This window comes from Rhamphochromis sp. 'chilingali' (assembly GCF_963969265.1).
Source record: "Rhamphochromis sp. 'chilingali' genome assembly, chromosome: 10".
NCBI lineage: Eukaryota > Metazoa > Chordata > Actinopteri > Cichliformes > Cichlidae > Rhamphochromis > Rhamphochromis sp. 'chilingali'.
In genome coordinates, this window is record NC_137937.1 from 13,401,778 (window position 1) to 13,422,252 (window position 20,475).

Here is a 20,475-nt window from a genome sequence, read left to right on the forward strand (position 1 = left end):
TACCAGCGAGGTTTTTATCTCTCAGTCTGGTAGGGCTGAAACAGAAATATGAAGACACTGGCTTACAGGAAGGAAACCCATGGCAGCCTGATATTAAAATGGTTCAGGAGTCAAGTAGAACAAGTCAAGCAGCTTGAGGGCAAACAAAAGAGATAGAAGGAGAAGGGAATGAACAGGTTGTTCTCAACAGCTAATGGACTGTCAGTGGTCATTGTAATATATTGAATGCAGTGAAACATGTTTGCTTCACGTGAGGGGTGTGCTATTACTATGTCACCCTTCATTATTCAAATAATACCACTGGGCCAAATTATTCTTTGTTGTTGTTGTTGTTGTTTGTTAAAGTGTTCTTTCCAAAATATGGTTTTATAATGCTGATTCATCTTTACGTGTTCCTTTTTTTTTTTTCTTCCTACATCATATTAAGCTTTGCACAATCTGAGCTGGAGTCTCTCTACCAGCTGCTGATATCAGAGCTGAGCACTGCTACAACTTACAGTGATATCTACCAGATGGACTTTAGCCTGAATATCAAGTCATGCGGGGCTCATATAACATGCATTTTTTCTGTCGATATTCGTAAATGATAAAAAATGTGTTTTTTTAATTTTTTGTTTCTAGTGTCGCCCCCTAGGACACAAGCAAGTTGGGGAAATGTATTGCTTCGTGATCACCAATAAAGCAGCCTTTATTAAGCATGCCTGTACCCCACAGGTTATTTGCTAGACATTCCCGGGAGGAAGTATGACTACACTTATCTGCACAGCCCTCTCTCCAGCGACAGAGAGCTTGATCCATCCTGAAAGGGGGATTGAACTCTCACAAGATGAAGACATGACATCTTCGGCTTACTTGATGTCAGTGATAGGACAGCTCACTTGTAGATCGGGCATGTTGCCAGCCAGCTCTCCCTGGGTCCTGAATGCTGTCTCTGAACAGAGGCCAACGACACAGATGACATCCGGGGAAGCCCATCACCTGTTGCTTAAGGACAGAATAATCAAAGTAGGTCATGCCGGGACGCTGGCCTCACAGTGTGTGTAGAGCTCATGCATGTGTGTGTGCGCATGTGTCTTCCAAGGCTTGTCAGGGCAGCAGCCATAGCTGAGCCCTGAAATCCACCCCAATGACAGAGATGATCAGCATCAGCAGCAGATCTTCAGCCGAGATCATGTTCAGTTTGAGGGCCATGCCAGGCAGTGACACCACTGCACTGTCCAGTTGTACAAATGCTGCCTGCCAACACATTTCTGAGCACTGATTCAGAAAGTGTTCAAATCAGCAGGAGCAGCCTAACCCTCCCTCAAAGCAACAAGGACACTTTTAATACAAACAAATACCAGCTTTATGGATTTACATGCATCCAGATCTAATGCACGTTAGGCTATTATTGCCCTTGAGGTATTTTTTTCCTCATGATCCACACTTGACACTTCCCTAACAATGTCGCTTAATTGCAACCTCAGTGAAACATGCGAGCTCAATCAGAGAGGGAGTTTACTGTCGATTTTATGGAAATGCGCGAAAGAGACCTGTGTTAGTTGTAGGGTACACCTGCACTTGTCAACGTACTCAAGTACGCTGGGTAATTGGCTGTTGATTGCTGCCATTAACATGTGATGGCTAAGTGCATCTAATTCCTGTTCCATTTCCACGGTTCAGTTTGATGTCAACGCCCACTCTTTCTCTCAGAGGTGATTAGCCCAGCCTGTGAAAATTGTTCTTTTTTTTTTTGTTCCAATCATATAAGGAAAATATAAGGAAGTCTAAGAGGTGCTGTTGTAAACTGACACTTTAGCTAATTTGATTGCCTTTATGGTGAGTAGAAAAAGAAAACATGGAGAATGTAAGTTATCCCTGTTATAAGACAGATTGGGAAAACAATGGTACAATAAGTGCAAAATACAACAGCCCACAAATCTCTTGAAATGATGCTAAATCTAACATTATTGCCGGTCTTTGCATTTTGGTGTATACGCACAGTTTAATACTGACTACAGCAACCTCATAATGGACCAGAGCTATTAGACACAAATCTCCTTTTCAGCGCCTTTGTCTCTGTAGTTGAGGCTGAAATTATTAAAGAGAATGGTGTTCACTTTTGCTATTTGTATCTCCTTCAGTTTCACCACCTCAGGGCGCTGGAGACTTGGTATCCCTTTGAGTTTTAATCTTCTCTTCTGCCCGCATCCTTGCGGCTATTTCATTTAAGTTTTGATATGTGTATTTGACATTTTGTTCATTTAGGCACCCCCCCCACACACACACACACAAGCGTAATTTAATTGACGTGTTTCTGCCTTGTTCTGTTTGTTTAGTCATTAGCGAAGATTTCCCGCCACTACCAGCAGGTAAGCTCAAGCAGATATGTATGTACGCGCTTGTATGCACGTGAGGGGTGAAAAGAGGGCGCGCGTGTCTTTAAAGGTACTTTCCAAATCTGGATAATGCCACGAGGAATCACGCGTAACCTTTTCCGTGAGCTAAGTAATGAAGAAAATTGGCTTTTTTTGTTTTGTTTTTTTTTCTTTTTTGCGTTATATTTAGTGTGTACCTTGTAATTCGACAACAGCAACAGTAGTATTTATAAAAGGAATACTACTATCACTACTACTAATATTAATAATATAGGTTGAGCCATCCGTCAATTATTAGAAAATAATAATAATAATTTTAAATATGGAAAGGATACATAATAAACAAAACAGATCCAGTTCCAGACAGCAGTTCCCACTGGTTTTAAATGTCAGGCCGTCGTGCCCCGTGGTGTTCTTTGTCTGAGCCGCTCTCAGATCAGATCTGCAGACCGTCGTCGTGAATGGTGCGCCTGCCATCTGCAGGACACTTTGGGTAAAACGTGGATTTGCACTGTCAGTATCATGTAACCAGCCAGGATAACAGTGCTGCTGTTTACTGGTCCTCGTGCACTTTGATGCCAACGGTCTCGGGAGTTGATGTAAATAAACACAGCCTGGATCCGTGCTTTAAGCAATGCTTTACTGGAATAAAAGTCAAATCAGCAAAGTTCCAGGTACTGTGTTTTTGTAAAGGTACAGCTTCATTCTTCTTGTTGTATATTTTATTGTCACCACCCCCTTTAGGCATCTGTAAGTTGCAAATTGAGCAGCTGATTTCGCTCTTCAGCCAACACTGTGCTGTTCCCTGTAAAACCCACATTTGTGTTTAGACCTTATGTTCTCACGCTTTTCATCAACATCTTTTATCATGCTTCATCTTGGTTTTCAACTTTTCACACACATGTGCATGTTTAACCTGCACTGGAATTTGTGCGATTTCCTGAGACCACTGTTTGATGGTGGAAGGCCCTTCATCACTGTCCCCCTACATCAGGGAAGTATCAGTGAGTGAAAGCATCCCCCCATCCTCCTGCATGGAATTTCAACCCAATCTATGCCTTCAAGAAACAAAATGATATGTCTAAACGTAAAAAATAAAGAAAACCCTCTTGTTCAACATATATCTGCAATCACCTGTAGAAATGATCACCACTGATCTGATACTGTGCTTAAACTGGAAGGGATATCACACCTCATGTTTGTTGGACCCGCATATCTTGGTGTCGTTAACCCCCAGAAGCATGAGCCAATAACAACACAGAATTTTAATACAAAACAAAGCCTCCTTGTATCTCAAATCAGCCAAGTGCCACATAGTCGTAAGATCCCATCGCTAAATCTGGCCTATCTAGCCACTGGCTTATGCAACTAATTAACTTCACACACTAAAATTTGAATTTAAATTAACATTTGCAAGATATCATCAGGGGACACAAAGCACCCCACGAAGAAGTTTATGATGGGAAAGAGGGAGAAAAAAAAAAGTGTACTAGAGGAGGCAATCGGTGAAGTAAGGAGGGCTTTTAGATGAGGGGATATCTCCAATTACAATCCACCGAAACACTTGTCAGCAGTAATGAAATGTTTGCTGAGAGGTTGCTATTTGTGGCTGTTAGATTGGATGATGCTGCTCCACTGCCCCCACTAACAATTATATTCCATGCATAAATTTACTTACCTTCATTTCTATTGTGTGAACCGTCAGCCAGATATACCTACAACTGTCCAAGGAACCAGAGAATAACGATACACTATTGTGCATGTACAGCGTGTGTGTGAGACACTCCCGTTCTCATGGAGCCAGAGAAGAACAGGGAAGCACAAAATTTTAAATTTTAAAATGTTAAAAACAAGGGGGGAGGGGGAAGAAAGAAAACTTCCGCTTCTTTTATTGGTTTTAAAGAATTACATAATGCATTAATCACAGTAAAGACAAACCGGCTTTCTCCGCATGTCATAATTGTGCAAGCTTACAATAAAATTTAAAATTAGATGCAAGATGTAAAACCTTTCTTATTTTTTCTCTCCTCTGCTCAGCCTTTCAGCTCAATCGTACAGGGAACAGAACAGTAAAGCTTTGAAGAATGGATGAACTCCTTTAGCCTTCTCACTTCACACCACTGCCCAGAGTGGCTTGCATACAATCAAGGCTAAAATTACAAATTTGTCCAACACAATCATACGCGTTTTTTGTGTTTAGATCAGCACTTCAGTTGGGAGTGAGTGGTGGGGGAATTCGTAGCTGCTACGATTGGCTATCTGAAACATTAGCCAGGTCCAAATAATTTCATCAGCTGTGTGCAGTATGTATTTCCAATTACAGTGACATCACATAAACCTCATTAGTATAGATGCAACCTGCAACTTGATTTTCCAGTGCATGGTTTTCTCATCAAATTGATTACACAGACTCTGCAAGGAAGTGTAGATACACATACAAATCCTTTGCATATGCTACTGTAGACGAATATATATACACACACACACACACACACAGGGATATATGTATATATACATATGTTTTTTTTAAGCATTTGTGATGTTACCCATAAACTGTTAACCAGTTTGAAAGTAACAGCATGGTGCTCATCTTTGCGACTCATTTTTTAAAATCTAAATATGGTTACTTTAGATGACTACAAGCCCCCTCCCCCCCCAAAAAAATGCACCGTTCCCTCTCAAATTTTCCAGGAAAATACATCCGTTTTGTGCAAAATAAACCACTGAGTTCAGATATGCAAGTATCACGGGCACAGAAACTTTGCATCCTCTTGCAGGTTCAATTACTGGCCTGTGGCAAATACTGATCCTATTCTAACAGTTTACAATGATTGACAGTGTACAGACCATTCAATGACTTCATGCAAGAGGCGGCAGAGGGTCAACCAATCGCACAGGCGTCTCACACGCTCACTAGACAAATAAAGAAAAGAGAGGAAAAGAAAAGGAAACACTCACGTACTACACCAACCACTTCAGTATAAACTGCAAGTCAGTAACAATAGTGTTGATTATTTACTCTTCTATACTACTGTGTATTGTGCTGTCAGGTCATTTCCCGTGAAAACTAACAGGTTATTTAAAACTATAATACATGTAGCACGCCTGTATACAAAAATGAAGCAGAGGATTTCAAGAGAAAAGGAGTTTTAGTCATTTCTTGAGAATTAAAGACATGCTTGTTCTATAATTGGAAAGATACAATGACACTGGGATATCACAGCACACCAAATTGGGAAAAGAAAAAGAAAAAGAGGGGGGGATAAGTGCACATAAACAGGAGTCCCTTTGTTGAACTAATGAGGAGGTAGAGAGCCAATATCCAATTGTTCACTAGTCTGCCCATGTGGACACATGTGGCATCTCAGGTATAAGATTAGAAACTAAAATGTCTTTGTTCACTAACAAAGGCTTGTCTTAATTAAGGGTGACGCGACCACAACAAGCATCACAGCAGGTCAATATCCAACTTTTCCTTCATTCCTTTCCCTGTTTGCAACCATTTCCAACTACTGCACACAAAAAAAAAAAAAAAAAAAAAGATCCAGTACTCTGGTGTCAACCAATGCAGGACAGTTACTGTGTACAGACAGATATCAGGCTCATTGGTTTCAACTTTGAGGTAGGATCTAGAATTCCGAAATGGGGATATCGTTAAAGGGACCGAGACGCAACAGTCGGTAATGTTATGATGCCAGCAGTGAGGGCTGGACAAAAATGTCTCAATGAGACATGGTTGGCCCGTTGGAGTAGTGTGTGTGTGTCTTGGTTTTTGTGTGCACGTATGCACTTAAGGGTGGGGATTGTTCTTATGTTGGGTTATATATTAGAGAAAAAAAAGTAACTACCTGTACAGCGTGCCCCACATCAAAGGCACTATTTTCCTTTTTTTTTTTTTTTTTAAAAAATGCCACCAAAGCTCTGTGCATGAGCTCACCCTGTCTTTGTTAATCACCCAGCATCCTCACCTAAGGGCTACTCACTGCTAAGGTGCCTTTCCGAACTCAAGCATTATTTTTTAGCAAGTCTACAGTAACATCGCTTGCCTCTGACATCTTGAATTGGCATGATATGCATTTTCATTGTTAAAAACTAGATTAACAAAGCATTAAACAGAATGACAGAAATAAATACATTTTATCTCATATAAATATGTGGGCCCTTACGTCCAAATCGATGCACATTGGGGTAAACAGTTCATGATATAAGCTGCCCTATTAGTTTTTTTGATACTGTAACCTTGGGAGTAGTACGGTTAATTGTGAACTGATCTCAGTGTTTATGAGTCACTAAATCCCACCGGTAACTATCATTTACTGTAAATTCCTGTGTCACAATGGGTTTAGTGAACATTATACTGTAATTTAATTGGAAGCCTTTCCCTTTCACCCCGGGGAGGGGGAAAAAAAAAAATTGATCACATCAAGGAAGTCTGGTCCCTTTATACAGGATAATGTTGATTTAATGTCATATTGTAATTATGTATATATAAAATGCCTAATACAGACCCCAAAAGGAAACCTGACTGAAAAGACAAGAAGATAAAAGGAAAAATTCAAATCAGGTTCAAAGTTAATATGTTACCAATTTTTCCCATAGGCCTTTTTTTTGTTTGTTTGTTTTTTTCCCCACTACGGCTCAAACCCTGGATTTGTTCACATACGTACAGTAATATATATTTTGTAATCTCTCAACGTCTCTGGCTATGTACAAGCTATACAAATACAGAGCAGGCTGAGGGCCAGGTTTTATAAGCTGTGCAGAGGGAGCAGTTGGTTGGGAAGTCTCCCAGTCTCCCGGCTCCTTCCCCCGCAGTCTGCCCATACAGGTGGCTGTTCTGCTTCACTTGCGATCGTCGATGGTCTTAATGAATTCCACCGCCGCGGTGAACTGCATCCACCAATAGCACTCCTCCCCACTCAGCCGGCTGGCGTAGAAATTATTGATGTACTGAACAGTGGACAGCAGGCAGGGCGGGTTTGCCTGGAGGGGAGGAGACGTGGGGATGGGCTCGCATTAGCCACTCAACGAAGCTCATGCAGCATCATATTTATTTTTATATATATATATATATATATATATATATATATATATATATATTTATTTTTTTTACATATTTACATATAAAAATATACACAGCTTAGCAGCGGCGTTATGGTGTTTTGCCACAGCATTCATTTTTATGAGAAGTTTTTATGATGGTGATTTTTTAATTTTAAAAGTCAACAAGTCATCTAAATTCTTACAATTAAAGTTGAAGAAATTACATTGTGGTAATAAAAAGGGAAGAATAAAGAACAGACTCACCCTAATAAGGACGAAGACGAGCACGGGAACAAAGTCGTCTGCTCCAGGGACAGAATCCTCGTTGGCCAGACTGAGGAGATTCATGATGGTGGAACACATCCGCAGTATACACTGGACTTTATCTCGTGGCGTCTTGTATGCATTGATGCTCTTAATCTCGGACTGTGCAGAAGGCCAGGGAGCTTCCTTCAGGTAAACCTACAACCAGGAAGTTTTTCAAAATCATCAGCTTTTAAAGTACCAGTACCTCTAAAGTATCTCCCTTCTTTGGTAACTGAGAATATGTTAAAAAATAGATATATATTTATACCTCTGGGATCTGAAGAGCTTTATGATTTGCTGTCACAACTTTTGAGAGTCGCTGGATATGTTCATGGAAAAGCCTGTGTGTGTGTGGAGGGGGGGGGGAGAGAGAGAGAAAGACACCTGGGTTTAAGACAACAGTGAGAGAACGCAATCTGTCCAACAATAACACACATCAACTTACTTTCACAGCAACAACTGTTTACAAAGTGCTTTGACAGATGAGCAAAAGCAGGATACTAATAAGGTAAATCGAAACAGAAAGCCAGACTTGAATTAAATGTAGTCACGTAATACAACGGAGTTGACCTACAAAACTTGCTTTCATGGATTCCACCAACATATATGAATGCAATCTGTTTATACATGCAATGTTCATACAAGTAAATGGGGGATATTTACTTAAATTTTGAAATTAGTCACAGGATCCTTACAGGGCATTTTTACACCGAGCCAAAAGCCCTTTAGTGAACTTGTATAAAGGCCAAGATATAAAAGTTCTGCTATCTCTAGAGTTTCAGTTTTAAATCCTCCTAACAGTTAAAAAAAAAAGAAAAAAAAGAAAAGAAATCCAATACTGCCTAGTGAAGCACTTTGCTTGGCAGTGTGCTACTCACTGGTCTCTGAGAATATCTCCATCCTGATTGGGGTAGAAGGCCAGTTTAAAGATGCGGTTCATAACACTGCGTTCGATAGCCATCTGGGCATCCTGCAGCTGGTCCTCGCTTGCATACTGCCAAATGGCATCACGGGCCATGGCGCCGTACAAGTAGCGCAGAAAATCCTCCACTGCTGCTGTCTTGTCGTCGGCTGCTGTGCACCCCTGGAACGCTGGAGAGAGAAAGTGATTTAAGCCTCGCATCTTCAATAAATGACATTAGTATCTGTAACCGTCGTGCTGCGCTCGAGTTTGTGGACAGACTGCAGGCACTTCAAATACTTGGAAAAAAATTAAAATATTCTACTAACAACAATGGTAAAGTATTTAGTAATGTCACACTAGCAGGAATCTCTAATGTGGAGGACTAAGCAAAGAAAGAATTCAGTTCAACTAAATGTGAAAACATTGAAATACCTTTAATGAAATCGAGCATCTTAGACTCCATATGCTCGAGGAGAAGTCGAACACAGACTGTGGTGAAGTAGCGGTTTGCCACCTCCTTGTCTCTTAGCACCCTCTGGAGGAGCCTCTCCAAATGGGCCTGAGAGGTCTGCAGGCCCTGACGACACCTGGTTAGATAGGCTATGTACGGTGCCCGCTTTCTATAGGAAACAAAGAGAAACACAGGCATTTTATCATTTTCACTGTAGCTCTGCGTTTCATTACATAAAAAAAAAAAAAAAAAAAAAAAAACTAATTAAAACACACAAATAAGGGTGACTTTCCAAACCCTCCAGATTTACCTGTAATCTTCTGCAATGGCAGCGAGCAGCTTCCTGCAGGTGCGCGCGTCAAAGCGGCTGACGCACCGAGTGGTCTCCTGGATCTGGGCCATCAGGTTCTTATCCTGAAGGTTGATGGCTTCTGCTAACTGGATCTTCAAGAAGCAGACAATCTCGTTTTCTGAAAACAAGAGACAGCAGTGTGCATTGGACAACAGTGAGATATAATGTCAATGAAAGCCCCAAAGAACGAGTAACATTAAAGTTTATAAATGTATTAAACATTTGATATCAGGTTTTGGTAGAACATCCTTTCCTTGCATTTACTTAGTGACGTGTTAGAACACTTGCCTATTTTCGATTAAACTGAGATTATTTTATATGGCCACACGCGTATGACCATATTTCACTGAACTTTTCAACATCCCCCATATTTCAACCTTGCCCCAAACCTTCAGAAGGTGAAGTTGGCACAGATTTGGTGTCTTGCTTAAGGACAATCTGAGCAGGATGGATGGTTGCCAACATTAAGGGCATGTGCCTCGCTCCCAATGGAAGTGTGTGACAAAGATACCTACACTGTAGAAACTTTTGGTGCTGCTCTAAATTAGTACACTCTAATTTCTTGTTAAACAAGTTTTAAATGAATTCCACCTCATAATCCGTTTGTTTGTTTTTTTAAGTACTCAGTAGAAATATTCATACAAATCCAGCATGGCAGCATGTTCAGTTTAGTAAAATAAAAATCAAATGAAATGAAACCAGATAGATTAACTATTGGGTGTTCAAGCACCTTTACCTTCAGGATCCATGTGATCAGGCAGCCCATTTCGAGTAGTTGCAGGAGCCATGATAGGCAGAGCCACTGAGTCTGCAGAACACAAAGCCAACCTCAACTTCTTCTTTGCATCACTGTGGGGGGAAAAAAAAAAAATCAATTGAGCCCTATCTATGAATCATCTGCATCAAGAAAATTTAAGTGTCAGTGTAAAAAGAGCTTGGCTATGTGCTGGATTATGACCTGAAAGAGAACTTTGTTTCGTGCTGTTGTGCCGTCTGGCTGGCTGAGTCTGGGAGATCATCTGCAGAAATGTTCTGCAAAGTGTCTTCTCTCTGAGCGTCATGCACATTGTCCTCAACACAAAGATCTGTTAAAGTAAAGAAAGCATAAATATATATTAATGTATTATGTCTCCTGCAGGTCTACCTCTCGTGCATGCATGGTGTTTTGATTTTTTTTCTCTGCTCTGACCTCCTGCACCATCATAGGAGGCTCCGGCTGTGGCTCCATCACTCGGGCTGGTCCTTTTAATGTTCCTGTATTTGTCCAGGATGTCCTCAGCTGCCTGGGCTTGAGTGCTCGATCTGAGCAACGGGTCATCTGTGAGGGTGAAAGAGGAAAAAAGAAGCTTGAATTCAAATTAAACTCACAGTGGTGGATCTCTGCTTAGCAATCAAGACTGAAAACAAACCATGACTGACCTTGCGGGATATTGTGGACAACTTCATCTTTCTCTTGTTTGTCCCTTTTCCTAAATGCTGCAATTGGAGCTGTGGGGCAGAAACGTGTGATTAACTAAAACAGAGTGGCAATCCATTCACCTGGTCACAAATCGCCTGTTGACAGCCACTTTTGTTAAGTCTTTGGTGTTTTTGTATGGGAGATGAAAAATCTTAGTGTGTAATGCATGGCATCTACAAAGTATTAGACCAGTGAATGCTTTTAAAAAGAAAAAGCAAACATTTTGATGGTAATTCGACCTTTGGCTTAAAGCAGAATATCCCAAAGACATACTGTAACTAATTATAAAAGAGGTAGTGTATATGGATGTGCATAACCCTACTGACGCTTATTCTATTGACATAAAGGCACCAACACAGCAGAGTTACAGATGCTAAAATTTGATGACACACACACAGGAGAACTTGGGTGAAATATCTACATTCATATTCTGTTTTCGCCAGGGAGTAAAAAATGAGTGAATGAATGAATAAAAAAAAAAACATAGCGAAACACAGAAAATCGGGTGTCGATGAGAAACGCGACTGTGGGAACTCAGGCTACACCGTGTCACATCACAGCTCTACAGTTCTAAGGCAGCACAAAGCAGCAAGGCACGCAGCCGCTGGCTCCAGCAGTAAAGCTAGCTCGATGATGACAGCATGGAAGCGTTACCTGGGACTTCACTCTCAGCCGTCCAATACAGCACTGTGAGGAACACAACAGACAGGGTTGGCCTTTCAAGCACAGGCTGCTGCTCTGCGGGACGACTGAATCACCATGCAGAGCAGCAGGACAAACACAATGGCGTTTACAGAGGTGGCGGTTTAGACGTCAAAGCCCTTGACTTTTTCCAGTCCTGCATTTTATGAATATCAATCCAATGTTTACTTTAGAAGTACCATTATCTTAAAGAGTAATAAGCACTAATTCTGTGAAGGCACAGCTCATTATTTCCCAGACAGATGTATGAGAGATGGTTGTTGAGTAGAACTCCAACAAGAGATGTGTCATCTATCAGCGCTGATGACAGAGAGGTCTATCTAATGACCATTAGCCGCTGGCTGACAGCACTGCTGGGAGGGCTACAGCCATACAATCTACACAGCTAAAGCTCCTCTGATGACTGATTAGCTTTGAAAAGTCTATATAAATCTGCAGCTAGTGAGACCTGAGAGAAAAAGGACTGGACACGTCTCTAGAGCAACTTCAAACAACAAGAAACATCATTTTCCAACTGGAACATCAGCAATGGAGTGGACAACATGGATCATCAGTCTCTTTCTCACTTTATAAATTGCCTTTTGCTCTGCTCTTTAAAGTGTGATATTTCCTGTCCGTTGTGATTAAGAGAATGTTTTCTTCCCCCCCCCCCCCAACCACAAAACATATAAAAGGCACACTGCAATCACACTGATCACAAGTTCATTTCTCGGCACAGGGAAAGACTTGCAAGTAACCCGTTTCCTTACCTTTGGGAATGGCTGGCACAAAACGTTTCTTCCACCACGGCCTGTTGCGATCAGATTTCTCATCGTCGCTGTCTTTTCTGTCCTCAACCTTTAAATGTAAATTAGCACATTATAATCAAACATTAGCAGGTGGTTTATTGAAAGCCGACTATGAAAGCAGCCCAACTACACAACAGCTCGTTACCTCTCCTTTCAGGGAGTCCTTGCTGGGGGATGAGGATGGACCCAAGGCGAAAGCCCCGGCAGGGTCGCGCTCTTCGACTGCTACCCGCCGGTTAAGGCCGGGGTCACTCGTGGGCCGGCGACCTGGGCACACGATGTCAGAGCTGCGGCTGCGGACCAGCCTGTCAGGGAACGAGTGGCGCTGCTTGGTGTGTTCCAGCTCGGACTGGGCCAAGCAGTGGGGTGTGAAAAGAGAGTGGCGAGTCTCCTGCCCCAGGGCACTGGCTTCAGGGATGGGAGGATCGGGAGGGGGGTGAGGGGGCCTGGCATAGTGCACTTTTGGCCTCACTATTGTTCCCGTGGAGGAGCCTGAGGTAATAAGGCAAGGGAGGAAAAAAAAAAAGCACTGAGAAAATATTCAAGAAGCCCTAGTTTTGATTATATTTTCTTTGAGCTTTAAGTTACCCACTTAACAGCTTACTGCACTCTTTTCTTTCCCTCCAAGTGCATTTGTGGATCTTTATTTATAGCCCTAAATATACTAATAAAACTCAAATCAATTTATGAGGGCAAAAATTGCTGCTCTGTACCATAAAAGCTCACCTGCTTCTAAAGAGCAGTCCCTAAACATAACATTCACGAGAAACAAAAATGTGGGGGGACTGCTAAAGAGAGATGTAGGTGGGAGATGAGCCCTAGGTGTAGGCCACCTGTTCCAAGGGTAGACGCTCTCCTGAAAAGCTTCCAATGGCAGCCTCGTGCCATGAGCACAGTGGGACAAGGGGACAGTGCCAAAGAGCCTGGGGTGAGGTCTCTCAACCTGTCATCCCTTCACCTTGCCCCACAGACACACACACGCACACACACACACTTCTCTCAAACATTTCCACCTGCACTACAAACAAAATGCACAGAAGCCAGAACAAAGACTGCTGAGAATAATTTGAGATTCTAAATGATGCCAATGAAGAGATATTTCACTTGCACTTACAGTAATATGTCCAGTAATTGGGGGTTGGAGTAAATTTTGCACAGCTCAAGCTGTTCTGCGATTCCATGACATTATAGCAGGGATTTAATGATACTCATTTTTAGCTCTCATTGGCTGTAGAGCATTCTGGGAGTGCAAATTACCTTCGGCGGTGGAAAGGGGATCAAACATGGCCAGCAAGGAATCAACCTGTGATGGTGGAGATGTCAGATGGTGTGCTCCTGAAAAGAAAAAAAACAACAAAGATATAGAAGACTATTCATTACAGAGCCGCTGAAATTACAATGCACACCAATATTCATTTTTTAAATAGGCCAATTTAATCTCAAGTGGGCCAGCCCAGTACGTCCAATGCCTCCATATTTCAAAAAAGTAAGTGAAATTGGAGCAATATGTCAGCAGTCTACTGCCATCTTACTTCAGTGTGGTATGGCAGGCTACAGGCCGTGACCCAGCCTCTGGCTCGGATGGAATTGTTAGTTTTATCTCCACTCAACATATCCTAAATGACCTGCAACAAAATGTTCCTGATGTGATAAGGTGAAAATATTAGGGCGCTCCTCTCTGCACTTTCACATGTTGCAAAGCTACAGAGCGGGTTGTATTGGTTGGGCCAGTATATTATGAAGTGCTGGTTTATTCTGTACCGTGGTCTCCAAAGTCGGCCCCCCAGCAAAGAGCATGCAACCCTTCGATATAACCTCAAGTCATATTTATGGTTTTAGGGAGCAAAACTGTGATTTACTTTGGTGACAGCTGTAAAAGTGACAGGGATAGATGGTGACCAGACAGACTCTAGACTGATGGTTTGGCCATCCTAGTGGGGATGTGACACACTCCTACCGTGGCCTGACTCCTCCCCATCTGGACTGGTCACAGAGTCCTTCCCTCCAAAGTCCGAGCTGCACTCTGACCTCAGATCCTCAATCTTGTTGGGGATATCTTCTGACGTTGCACTGATACCTGTGGCACCCCCCACACAAAACAGGTGTTTTGACATTTAGGACAAAAACAACTCAATATCACCTATGAAACAAGGTTTTGGGCAAAACTGCAAGTGCAATGGTTCTAAAACAAAAGAGGATATTTTTCTCTTTAGACTATGCTGTATGGTCTCTCTCAGCCGGGAACCCACTGGGACCTCTAAATTGGTAGCGTAAGCTCCCCGTGGGTTATGGGAAAGACACAGATAAGAGTGATCATCAGACGCATACTATCCATCGGCTGGATCCCGTGGGACGTTTTCCTGTGAGCTGAACCAGGAACGTCACCGCTGGCTTCTTAATCTAGGATACTACTTCATGCACGTCAACATAACACGTGCACCTGAGCCCATGGACAAGGCAATGAACATTAACCTCTGCGTCATACAGAAAAATTCACTTGGACCCCACTATGCTGGTAAGGACCCTCCTAACAACATGACCACTCTTTCCACACCAGCAAGGAGAGTGTGAATGGTTTTATCTAACCTGAATTTAGCAACGACATTCCAGTAGAGAAACATAACAAAATGAGGCAAAAACAGAATGAGATCTTTCATAGTAAACAGAAGCCAATAAAGTAGATTTAAGACAAGGTGTTTATACCTGAGACGACACTGAGGCCCGGTGTGCTGGGTCTCGAGCTGACTTCTCTGACCTCTGTGTCATCTGAGGTGCTGCCGACCCCAGAGCAGCTCTCCAGCTCCTGCAGACGCTCCTCCTGCTTCAGGTCTGCGGCTTCTGCACATGAAAAAACAGGGAAAAAATCTCTCTTATGAAAATGGCCACAAGAATCTGAACTTACTCAAGGAAGATTGCTGTGATGATAGTATTTTGCACTACCTTCTTTTGTACACATGGAAAAAGAAAACAACAACAAAAAAAAAACAAATAAAGCATACATGATCATGTCTTATAACTGCCAATCCAAACAATAAAGCTAGTATAGCCAATTCTGTGGCTACCCAACGGAGCAGTTGGGTCGAACCCTGAGGCTCCACACTACTAGCGGTACTCATTTGCATGCTCGTTAGTAATAATGTGTTGTTGAAGTGCTCTTCGGAGTGTAGTTTTCTGCTGCCTAGCCATGAAACAAGCGCTCTACTTGAAGCACGCCTCCGATCACGCCATTACAGAGAACAACAGGGGCGGCAAACGTAACCAAAAAAAAAAAAAAAAAAAAAAAAGCAATCAAGGCACTCATGCATGTCATTTCTGCACAGCACATATTGAAATGGTGTACTACTTCAATTAACATAAGGCCCAAGCTTTTTGAAGAAACACTGTTAATAAAGCTCTCGACTGATTTTCACAAAACGCTGGTTTTCAATAGAGGGACTCAAGCACGTAATCTCCCATTAACAAAAGGTTTGGTCTAAATGTTCAATTTGCAAGAACGGACTAAATATAATCTGCAACTCGTAATAATGCATTTGCCTTGCAAAGACACCGTAACAATGTTAATGATGCTTTGACTGATTAGTGACACACAAACACACAACAAAAATGCACAAACCAGTTTCAGAGCAGTATCGTGCAAGTCGGAGCCAGATAAAGAACTGACACCATGTAAGCTGACTGAGGACAGCTGCTGTCCTTGCGCTTCCCTCCCCACTGCTCAACCACAGGTGCAAACACACCTGGTGGTCCCTCTAAGGAAACCCTAAGCTGCCTTTTACTGGCACTGGCAGATCTGCCCTGAAAGACAAGCAAGTGCATACAAATATGATGACAGATGCACGTGCACATTTTTTGGTATGAATGCAGTGCAACCACACCTGGTGTCCCTTCCCCCCACCCTTCCTTACTATATGGAAGAAACATAAATATACTGCATGCATAAATAAGCACACATGTGAATGCAAACGCACACCTGAGACCTATAAGACAATACCCAATGAGGATGAGTGTGAAAACAAAAGGACACTGGAACAGCAGAATAAACCCTGGCTTCCCCCACCTGAGTCACTAGGCAGGACCTCTACACTCCAGGCCTCGCTTGTGGTCTCTGAGATGGTGGAACCATAGGGGTCCAGCAGAACTGAACCCGTGCCAGGAAGACACAGCAAGCTGCCGAGCATATTTTCCGCAGCTGCCCCTGAGAACAGAGAAAGAGAAAAAGACAAAGAGTTAACCCCTTCGGGAGTGGGAAAGTGTATTTGGCATGATGAATGACTTACTTGTCAGTGCTATTAAGTCGACGAGTTCATGAAATAATTGTATCTATATTCACTCCATGACAGTTCGTTATGGAGAGAAATTTGCCTCAAAAGGGTTGCAGAGGATATGATCGATATGATACAATATGATCCACAAGCATATACTGAGATTTGCAAATGTGTGCAGTGATTTGTGTGTAACTTAAAGCCCAGATGTCCCAGTTTTACACTGGAACTGAACGCAGCTTACATTTGTGGAATTGTGCGAAAATGGTCGCGTTAAATTTGTCTCAAAACCCCACGTCGGCATGCGATGTGACGTGATCTGTGCGTACGAGGCAATTCGTCCACATGTATTAAAGGTTATGTGAGCGAGCGAGAGAGAAGTTGTGTGTAGTTTTAGACATGTGTACGCACAAAAATGCTTATAAAGGTAAAATTATCAGATTCGTGAACGGAACTTAATAAATTGTGTGGAAATGATCAGTATGTATTCAGATCGCTTTATCCTTGTGGATCATATCGTATGCATCTGCAGCGCTTTTGAGGCAAATTTCTCTCCGTCGTTAATGTACTGATTTGATGTGTAAACATTCAATAAAAATAAATAAACAAATCTTCAGGTCTGACTTTCAAACAACAGCAAAAAGGCCAGAGATAAGCAAAAATACTAGATAAACCACTCACTCGCAGAAGGGGGTTCAGAAGCAGTGAGCTTTGCACACAGAGAGGTCACATGCATTCCATGCTGGGACCCACAGGCACCTGCACCACTCTGCCAAAGGTCAGGGGTTAATAGTAATATCTCACCCAGCCCTGGCCTCTGGGGCCATGACTTTGAGCAGTTGATTAAGCCTAGCATTATTCACAACCAAATTACTGCTTTGTCTACACTCCTGCAAACTCCTCAGCACAGCTTCCCCCTCCATCTCCGCTTGAGAAGCCGTGGCTTAACAAGGCGGAAGAATGCAGAGGCGAGGGAAAAGAGCTAGCAGGTGTGAGTGGGAGTGGGCGTCCAAGGCTCATGACCAGAAAGTCAACCTGTGGTAGCTGTGCCCCTGGTACGAAATGCTTCCACTTCGTGGCACACGCGTGGCATGAGCTTACATGCGTGCCAGCACCCAGGCAACAGTGTGTGCTGCTGTTGGCGGGGGCAGGGCTCTCATTGGCAGTGGGAGAGCTCTACCCCGCTGTCCGTGTTTACAGTCTTCAAGGTAGGGGCGCAGAGTACTTGTCTTTCAGGTGGATGATTAAATGAGTGGCACAACAAGAAGTGAAACAATTAGAATTTCTGCCTCATTATCATGGTAATCTTATCAGTGGGATAATGAGGTATTAATGGATATTTAATGTGCATCTCATAACCCAATCCCTTGGAGAAAACACATAAGGAAATCGCTGTAAATTCACTTAATGATGGAAAAGTCCCCCAACGCCATATTCCGAAGAATGAAAAATGGTGGATGCAAATGAGAAGGAACCAAGGTCAATAAGACTGCAGGGACTGAGTGAATGTCAGAGACAGAGAGAAAGAGAGCGAGAGAAATGGGCAGGGGAAGGATGTGAACAGAAAAGACCGAGAGAAAGAAGACAGGAAGATGAGGGGCTGAATAGGAAGAAGACTCAAATATTATCTCCACAGCTGGTTTAAAATTACATTAACCTGATTTTTTTTTCCCAACCCATCTTTCTCTGTCACACTTTTGGCTCAACAAAGTGCAGAAACTGAATCATCCTACGTATTAGCATACTATAATAACACATGTACTTATCAACCACTGTTTTTGTATTAACTTCATCTTCATTTATTTTTTACTTCCTTCTCCCTGCCAGGCAAAGAAGGATAACAGCACAATCAATAAAATCCATGAGTTGGTTGCAGTACAGTGAAAGAATATCATGCTCTATATCAATATCCTATATTTTAATATAGATTCAGGATAAAGGATTATCAACACCAACTATTATTTAGCCGTTTCCATAAATCTGTAAATCTGAAACACAAAAAGATCAAATTCCTTTCCTTTAGTTTAAAAACAGTTCTCACTGGGGACCTATATTTCCACCCTTCAGTATATTTGACTAACAAAATAATTATTTATGGCTCTTACAGACTAAAATGAGCAATATCTTTGCAGAAACTGAACTGACTAAAAGATTTTTTCTATTTGATGCTATTTCACCCAAATCAACTTCGTAAACAAAGTCCCTGTGGTAAGCAATTCATGACTGGTTCTGATAAAATATGCAGTGATCGCATGGGATCTGTACGCCCGTTCATTTGCCTACTGATCAATGAATGTCTACAAATACGCGACCCAAATCGTCGACCCACCTGCTATTTCTTGTAGCCGATCTTCGTCCATATTGGGGTCAAAGTCACTGCCGAGCACGTCGGTGCTCCAGGTTTCGCTGACCGTCTCGGAGATGTCCCGGTCATCTGTCAGACCCATCATGTCTCTGATTTCAAATTTGCGTAGTTTGTCATCGAGGTTGTCCTGTGTCGTGGCTGAAATAAAGATAAGGTGCTGTCAGACGCTTTGTCTGTTTATAGAGGACTGCTGTATCTAAAATCCTCTAAACCTCTACAACTAAACTATACATTCAGAAACACACATGCATACCCTGTTCATGCTCCAAAAGCTGCAGGGCCTCTACCCCGTTGCTCCCTGACGGGCCAGCTCCCAGCTCAGAAACAGACTCTCCCTCCAGGTCCAGAGATGACACAGAATTAGAACGATTTGAAGGGCCTAAAGTTAAGAATAAATACATACATTTTAGAAAGTGAAGACATGCAAGGTCAACAGGTCACTCAGTCAGCAGTTCAGTAAACTAAAGTACAGCATATTTTAGCCCAGACCACTTATGTTGTTTTGCTACAGTATACATTTTTTTAACCTGGGGAAAAGTGCTTTTCTCCAAATCTAAACATGAAACTCTCATGAAAATCTCTTTCAGAAATCCTTCATATTTTAAAATTTAGAAGGAAAACATAGCTACAACATATGTCACGTCATGGCATTCCAGACTGACCCTCTGAGATTCCTTCCAAGTTGTCACTGCACAGAGAGAAGCGCAATGTTTTGTCTGGTTTTCCATGCAGCTTAGTGTCATCAGCATGGCCATCCACCTGGGCCCCATCAGCCATCTGATTCAAAACCTAGAGGGTAGCATATGCAACAATATTACTTAAGATCAGCTGTAAACTTGGGCTAATACTGCTCTTTTTTCCTAGAGGTATTCTGAGTAAAAGCAGAAGGTCATATTTAGATAAGGGAGTTTGTTTTCTGTGAGATCTGTGGTATCTTGCGTAACACTGCAAGAACACAAAAGTAACAGGAAACTGGAAGAAACATTCTCTAGGTAACCATACTTCCCTTTACTGACAGGAAAAAAAATATATTCAACTGAATTTATTGCATCAAGTCACATTACCTCATTCTCTGACATCATCCCAGGGACAGTCTGAGGACCAGTTCCCAATGAAATTACCAGCACCTCCTCTGGTACCAGCTCCTGTAGGGACTCTTGGGAGCTGGCCTCTGCCTCCCCCTCCTGGGCTATGTTGGAACGGCTCCGGCTTCGAGCAGATGCTGGTTGGTGGGTTGAAGGAAACAGGAAAGGGAACTGTGTTATTTTTACCTTTTTTTCCCCTTTTATAGTCACAAATAAGGAATCTGTTTTTAAACAAAAACAACATCAACCAAAGAGCATGTGTGAAAATGAACAGCAGCAGACAGGAGCTGGAAAGCAGACTCAGAGTTCTATGTAAGCTGAGCTCAGCGTCATAGTCATCTGCAGGTAGCTACACACCCATGTGACATATAAGATTAGTTTATCTCACGTGTGACAGTAAT

General features: G+C 42.3%; 1 protein-coding gene across 1 annotated transcript in view; it reads right to left on the reverse strand.

The window, feature by feature from the left end:
• Positions 1 to 6,944: 6,944 nt before the first annotated feature.
• Positions 6,945 to 20,475, reverse strand: part of gapvd1 (GTPase activating protein and VPS9 domains 1) — a 29,933-nt gene continuing 16,402 nt past the window's right edge. Inside the window, exons 8-27 of the mRNA XM_080895007.1 lie at positions 20,054 to 20,211; positions 19,652 to 19,778; positions 19,243 to 19,368; positions 18,954 to 19,127; positions 16,420 to 16,557; positions 15,066 to 15,200; positions 14,320 to 14,439; positions 13,620 to 13,697; positions 12,508 to 12,854; positions 12,324 to 12,411; positions 10,833 to 10,901; positions 10,603 to 10,731; positions 10,372 to 10,498; positions 10,150 to 10,262; positions 9,372 to 9,531; positions 9,043 to 9,230; positions 8,585 to 8,798; positions 7,975 to 8,047; positions 7,665 to 7,862; positions 6,945 to 7,340 (exon numbers count right to left, since the gene is read on the reverse strand). Coding sequence (XP_080751133.1) covers positions 7,200 to 7,340; positions 7,665 to 7,862; positions 7,975 to 8,047; positions 8,585 to 8,798; positions 9,043 to 9,230; positions 9,372 to 9,531; positions 10,150 to 10,262; positions 10,372 to 10,498; positions 10,603 to 10,731; positions 10,833 to 10,901; positions 12,324 to 12,411; positions 12,508 to 12,854; positions 13,620 to 13,697; positions 14,320 to 14,439; positions 15,066 to 15,200; positions 16,420 to 16,557; positions 18,954 to 19,127; positions 19,243 to 19,368; positions 19,652 to 19,778; positions 20,054 to 20,211 — 2,903 coding nt within the window. The 3' untranslated portion in view covers positions 6,945 to 7,199. The remainder of the gene's footprint in view (positions 7,341 to 7,664; positions 7,863 to 7,974; positions 8,048 to 8,584; positions 8,799 to 9,042; positions 9,231 to 9,371; positions 9,532 to 10,149; positions 10,263 to 10,371; positions 10,499 to 10,602; positions 10,732 to 10,832; positions 10,902 to 12,323; positions 12,412 to 12,507; positions 12,855 to 13,619; positions 13,698 to 14,319; positions 14,440 to 15,065; positions 15,201 to 16,419; positions 16,558 to 18,953; positions 19,128 to 19,242; positions 19,369 to 19,651; positions 19,779 to 20,053; positions 20,212 to 20,475) is intronic.